The 6901-nt window shown below is 42.3% G+C and overlaps 1 protein-coding gene across 5 annotated transcripts in view; it reads left to right on the top strand.

Moving 5' to 3' along the window:
- Positions 1 to 54: 54 nt before the first annotated feature.
- HOOK3 (hook microtubule tethering protein 3) overlaps positions 55 to 6901 on the top strand; it is a 93072-nt gene continuing 86225 nt past the window's right edge. For all 5 annotated transcript variants that reach the window (XM_071802141.1, XM_071802140.1, XM_065860905.2 and 2 more), the window contains exon 1: positions 55 to 240. In XM_071802141.1, the coding sequence (XP_071658242.1) occupies positions 184 to 240 (57 nt within the window). In that variant the 5' untranslated portion in view covers positions 55 to 183. The remainder of the gene's footprint in view (positions 241 to 6901) is intronic.

Genomic DNA, 6901 nt, shown 5'->3' with positions numbered 1-6901 from the left:
GGGCTGCGGCCCCGCCCCCCGCTAGCGTCGCCGCGTTTCGTCCACCCCCGCTTGGTCGACGCCACGGCGCAGGCGCGCGCGGGAGGTTCCTGTCAGGTCACTCTGACGTGTCGACGCCACGGCCCAGGCCGCCGGTGATACCGACCTGGCCGCGGCCGTTAGCCCCTTTGGCCGCGCCCCGCTATGTTCAACGTGGAGAGCCTGGAGCGAGCCGAGCTCGGGGAGAGCCTCCTCACCTGGGTGAGTGCCCTGGCCGCCAGGCCTCCGCCAGGAGCTGGGCCTCTTGGCAGGGACACGGTTCCGTGCGCCCCCCCCGCGCCGCGGCCCTGCTCCGGGGGGGTAGAGGGGGGGAACCTCGCTCCGCCTCCCCAGCGCCCGCCCGGGCCGCACCCTGGTGCTCGGGCTGCCTCCAGCTCGACAGAGCTCTTCCGGACCTGCCCCGCCTCGTCTAGCCGCAGCGGGGCAGGCTGTCTGGGGGCTGCCCACGGGGTGGGGGTCCTCCGCCGACTTAGCTCTGCCTCCGCGCCGAGGAAACAAAGGAACCGGCACGGCGCGGCGGGGAGGGCCGGAGGAAGTGCGCCCAGGTGCGCTGCCCGCCCTGCGTCGTGCCCGCGGGCGCGTTGGGCAGCGTGGTGCCCGCAAGCTCTGATCCTTGCGCCGCGACCCACGCCCTTCCTGGCGCGGTTCCGGTGTGTCAGTGCCTTGTTTTTGTGACTTGCCGGCCGCGCTCGGCAGGCTCTCTGATCAGAAACTTTGTTCTGCTCTGTTTCTTTCTCTGTATTTTTAAGTGATTCTTAGGCCTCTAGAGACGAAATTCACCAGTGAAGTCGAAGATAATACAGTATCAACCTAAGAATTACCTTTCCCCATTTCAGTGCTTGAAGCGTGGTCTCTAAATATCTTGAAGTTGTGCTGTCATTCAGAGAGCTGCCAAAATGTAGCAGACCTTGAACTTGGGTTTGCAGCTAATCTATAATTTCAGCAGTGGCTGGAACATAGCCATGAAACTTGTATTTCTGTAGTAGCTAGTTTATTGATTAGCTGTTTGTAACGGCTGGATTTGGTTTTGAGGATATTATTATTATTATTATTATTATTGTTATTGTTATTGTTATTATTCCTCTCTGTAAGCAAAATTGCCAAAGAAATACCCACTGTGAAGGTTGAAGAGAAACAGAGATTTTCTCTTTCAGACATTTAGTCTGTGCAAGGCCAGAGCTGGCTAAAGCTGTGATGGTTATGAGTAAGTTACTGAACAATGACAGGTTAGGCTTCTCTGTGAAAATCAAAAGCAGATGAACAAGGGAAATCCACTGACTGTTAGAGGTGATGGAGGAAGATCTGTTGATACATGCTGCTAGCTGCCATGTGTTTTCATCTTAACTGGTTTACATATCCACCTCTTGTGCTCTCTGTCAGTAAGACTGTATGCCGCTGGGAGAAGGATAAACTTGAAAGCTTGTCTAGCAAGTGGTCACGGTCCCAATGTGTTCCTAACTCCGCAAATTTCCGAGTGACCAACAGAGTAACTCTTTCCTTTGCTTGTGAGACTACTGTACTTGAAACATGTAACCTGCTGAGGAAAGAAAGATAATGGGTTTTATCCTGTATGGCAATGACCTGTTAAGAGTGATTTGAATTGTTGATTTTACCCCTTATCCAATCACAGGCTGGACTAAATTGTTACTGACTTGAGAATATTTCATTGATGTATAGCATCTCTGCAGAAGTCTGTGTCATGTCTTAAAAGATTTCAGAACGAGAAATATTCCAGTACTCGGTTGTTTAAGTATGCTGTTGAAGTATAATTCTGAGGTGTTAATATTTCAATGGAGTTGTTTTTAAAATGCTAAAAGGTTAAGGTGTTTGCTAACTAGTGAGAGAAATCACAGAATGCCGAGTCAGAAGGCAGTGGCTACTTCCCTGTTCCCCAAAATAATTCTTTGTACAGCCAAACATAGTACAAACCAGTCGTTTATATGTGTTCAAAAGGATTCTTTTATCAACTTCTGCACGTGTTCAAATACAGTGGAAGTTAGATTAGTCTTGATAGAAAATAAAAGAGTCACCAGTTCTTGTTTGTGGAGATGAAGAGGACAAGTATATCTCTGTGAAGTCTATTCAGCATTAGTAAATATCTCCGCTGATTTTCTTGCAGTAAAAGAAAGAGTGGAAAGAACTAGTGATTTTGTTTGTTGGTTTTTTATTGCTACATTTGAGGTTGGTAGTTGAGGCAATTGATCTGTTGAGTGGCAAACTTTACCCTTGAAACTCTCTTAGGAAAGATAAACTTTTGAAAAAAAAATTACCTTAGCACAAAAAGCTGTCCTAGAAAAAAAGACATAAAAATGGCAAGCTTAGAGAGAGAAATCACAGCAACAGAAAAGTCTTGTGGCATTCACAATCTGTAGGAATTATTACTCAGTCATATGGTCATGTATGAGCAATATTTAGTATTTATAATCTTCAGTCCTGATACTGTACCTATCTGGTGGAGTCTTGTCCTGTCTGTAGTAATGGTCCGTGAAGGTCTCTTTACGTTTCTTACTCTTGCACCTCCTTGAACATTGAGCTATTCAGGAAAATAGCTGCATCTTTTTAGGTTAGCAGAAATATTAGTAAGTCCTTCTTAAACAGCATTAGAACTAGTCAACAGGTTTTTTAGATGAATATGTGGAGTTATGGGTTATTTTTACAATTTCAGTATTTTTATGTGAATGTGGCTTTGAAACAGTCAGTTAAAAAAAAAAAAAAGAGAAGAAGAAAAGTGGTTTCAGTTTATTCCAGGATGTATACATGAAATTTGCAAAAGAGGCAGTGGATGTTTTTTAGTCCTCAGTGAAACTGGCTGTATAAACAAGATGCTTTTTTTGCCTGGCTTTGTGTCAAGTCCCATAATGATTCTTGGGAAATCGTTCATTTAGATGGGAGAATAGAGCTGTCTTAATTGCAGCTTATACATAGCTGGGACAACCAGTCTCTTCCATTATGCCAGAGAAGCTGACTGTTCTTAGCAACTGGTTTAACCTCCCATATTGTTTGTTTCACATGCATATAGAAGTGCTTGAGCTGGTTTCTCTGTGTTTTAAGCAGAGTAGATAAAACTTTCGACGAGTCCAATAAGCTGTTCAGCCTAAATGGAATGTTTTTCCAGGTGGATGTAGGTGAGGTGAAACTGCTCCTCCCTCTGCCAGCTCACAATTTTAATGAATGAGAATATTCCTCAAGGCTTTTACCTTGCATGCCTGTGATTCCTGTTCTGGTATCTTTAAGCTGGAGCAAACTGCTTACCTGTTAATATGTTTTATTTTATTCTTTAATATTTCCCCACCACCCTCATTTTTGGTGTTACAGTCTAGCTTGGGGTGTAATTATTAATTTTTTTTTTTTTTTTTTTTTCTCTTTGTCAGCATCACAAAATAGATTCCCGAATAATTTTCGTTCAGAATTTTAAACAACTGTGACAACTTTTGCTTCCTACCACTTTACCAGGTGACCATGATGTTATTTTGAGGCAGCCAGGGTAGTGTCAACTCCAGTGAAACTGAATGAAGGACTGAAGCTTATTGATATCTCAAAGTTTCATACTTCAGAAGTTTGTAGCTTACTGTGATTGCAGAACTATTACTCTATACAAAATCTTCCAGAATCCTCCTCTGAGACTGTTCTATAAGTTGTGGTATAGTTATCCAAACTGCACTGCAGCTAAAGCAGTTTAGAACAATGTGGCTGTGAGGTAAACTTGCAATATTAAAATTGTTTCAGCATATCTAATACAGATTCACAATACATTTTCTATTTAAAACTTATGACTAGTCCACATATGAACACACACTTTTTTTTTTCTTTGTGGGTAGTGTCAGGAGTGTATTTAGCTCAGACACATTGCTGAGTCATTTCTTAAAACATGGAGAGCTGTCAAATGTGTGTGTGGCAGTTACACTTTAATATGTCTGTATCTGAAATCAGCGTAAAGGCTACTGGTTTTTGCTGTGTAATTTGAGATTTTTTTTTTTTAACATAAACCTAAGATATGATACTGAAAAGATTGTTTAGCATGGGTATGTAAACAGGAGGATTCCTCAAAGAGTCACTGCTGTCTGGTTATAAGTAGCAGATTGCTGTGAAGACACCATGAACTTTCTTTCCTTCATTATGATAAATATCTCATTTTGCCATGTGCTGCCTCCACAAAGCTGCATCTTGCTGGATTTCTTTCTCTTCCAACCCTCAGGGCCAAAACCATTTTCTCTGGTAGACATTTTAAAACTTTCATTATGAGAAAGAATTTTGTAAACAATGTACAAGGTACCTGTTTCAGCACCCTCCATTTAAAGCACTTCAGCCATTTATGTGGTATCAATCCTTTGATCTTTCTTCTTTTTGATTGAAAAATCTTCTCAGTACAGTGTATTTCTGTCTTTTGTGTGATGGCCTCTCCCTAATGACAAAGATTTGCCTGTGTTAGTTTGAAATATAGAGACCATGTAAACAAGTACTGAAGCAGAGATTTTGATTGCCCAGGAAGGCTCCTTGTAAATGCTTTGTAGGTACCCTTTTCAAAGAGGATCAAATCTGCTGGAATTTACTAGGAAAGCTGTGTTTTTTCCTACTGTTGGATTACCTCCTTTTTAGACTATGCTCTTCTTAATCCTTGTGCATCTATGGTTTTAAGTACTCTTCTGCTTTCGTGTAGATGCAAAGATTGTAGGAGACTTGCTAAGCCTGTTTAAATTCTTTGTTCTTTCAAACCTTGATCATTGACCACAAAGTGGTAGGGTTTCATTTTCTTCTGATGATTTCATCACGTCAGCATCTCTTACCTCTTGAAGAAAACTTCATATTTCAGGTGTGGTTGATTGTGTTGGTGATGACAGCAGCTCAAGAAGATAGTTCTGTTTGAATATGTTGCTGTTCAGACTGTGGGAAAAAAACACTGAGCTTGCCAGTAGTCATGGAGTGTGAGTTGAGGTATCTGGCAGATCATGGCTCTTGTACCTGCTGTGACAGACCGGAAGGTTGAGCAACTTTTTGTTTTGATGACCTCTCACTAAGATAGTGAAGAATTTGTTGCCCCATTGTTTTAGGGTTAGTTGTCTAAGAGAGTGATATTCTGAGTGTTATCATTCACTATATTTGAAGGAGCTTAGGGTGTCTAGCACCATTGTTAGGTTTTAGAGATCTTTTTTTTACTTGCTACTGAGATGTAAAGAAGAGGCAGAAGAACTTATTTTAAAGATCGTGTTGTGCAAAAAGTGATGTAATTCTGATAATATATGAATATGATAATAAAATATAAGATATTGTTTGTTTGTATTCCCCTTCCCCCTCCTTGTGAGTCAACAATAGGAAGGAAGGCTGAAAGCAGAATTTGGAGGTGCAGGCATCATTTTTCATATGTGCATTTTGACACAGTGTTAGATTTTTGTTCTTTGGGGTCTTGTAGCTGGTTCTGCCTTGTTTCAATTTACTCCTTTCTGAAGAGCTGCTGTATAGTGCTGGCACATTTATGACAATTGCTAGTTCTCTGAAAGAAAACAAAAGACCCTAGGCAAGTGAACAACACCAACAACTTAAAAACAAAACCAAAACAACCACAAACAAACTAAACCAACCAAAAAACATCAAAAAGACCATCCCACATTTAGATGTGATTCAGTATGTGCTCAATTTCAGCTCTCAGTTCTGCCCCTTCATTCTTTGAGGGGGCTTGTGAGATGTTGTTTGGAGAAGAAACAGGTTTTACTGCTGAGAACTGTGAACCTTAAACAGTATAAAGGAAACAACCTTTCTGTTTGCTTGTTAACCTCAAGGTGGGAGGTGAAGACCTGTTTCTGTCTTATTTTTGAAATACTTAAACGGTTGTTTCAAAGAGCGGAAGTCAGGTTGTGAATTTGGCACAATTATCTTGGTCTTTCTTATTGTGAGACCAGTTTGAGGCTCTTGAACTTGGAGGTAAAATTCTGACTTCCTCTTCTTTCTGGACCATTAGAAGTCTTTCCTGCAATGTGTTTGACTTCTGTAGAGCAATTGCAGACTTCCAGGTTTTGGAGCAGGGGAGGGAGAAGAGGGATGCAAGACTCGGTTGGACTTGCTGCTGCCTGCTTTCTTGGCTGAGCTGAGGCCTCTTGAGTACTGTGATAGTTTAGAAGGACTTAACTAACTTCACTTTGCCTGCAGCTTCAGCGCCTAGGTCTGGGGTTGCTTCATAAATTTTATTTGCAAGTCCTAGTCCTTAATTTAAAAAAAACCACTGAGATTATTGGCCACACAGCAACTAACACTAGCACAGGTTAAGGCATGAATGTGTGGCAGGAAGAGAGAGGAATAGGGTAGTAGTGTCCTTCTTGTGGCTTTTGTTGCCAACAGCCTGGCAGGTCGTGCCACACAGGAAGGGGTAAGGGATTAATTCCTTCCCTAGTCTACTGGCAGTGGTTTTGTGTTTCACCTGCAAAAAGCTGTCAGGATGCTTGAAGTACTGGTAGTTGGTTGGCAAGAGGTCAGGTAAATAGGGTGGATGAGGCAAAACTTCATAGCCCATTTAATTCCACTTTTGAAGCATTGGTTTTGCAATGTGAGGTTGGGCATCATTGTGGAGAAGAATTGGGCCCTTTCTGCTGACTGATACCGGCTGCAGGTGTTGCAGTTTTTGGTGGATCTCTTTGATTTGCTGAACATGCTTCTCAGTGTAATGGTTTCTCTGGGATTCAGAAAGCCATAGTGGATTGGACTGGCAGCAGACCACCAAACAGTGACCGTGACCTTTTTCTGGTGCAAGTTTGGCTTTGGGAAGTGCTTTGGAGGTTCTTCTCATTCCAACCACTGAGCTGATTGTTGCCAGTTGTCCTATGAAATCCACTTTTTGTTGCACATCAGAATCCAATCAAGAAATGGTTTGTTG

Source organism: Patagioenas fasciata, chromosome Z (genome assembly GCF_037038585.1).
Source record: "Patagioenas fasciata isolate bPatFas1 chromosome Z, bPatFas1.hap1, whole genome shotgun sequence".
NCBI lineage: Eukaryota > Metazoa > Chordata > Aves > Columbiformes > Columbidae > Patagioenas > Patagioenas fasciata.
Note: the sequence above shows the minus strand (reverse complement) of the source record. Positions and strands in the feature narration are given on the sequence as shown.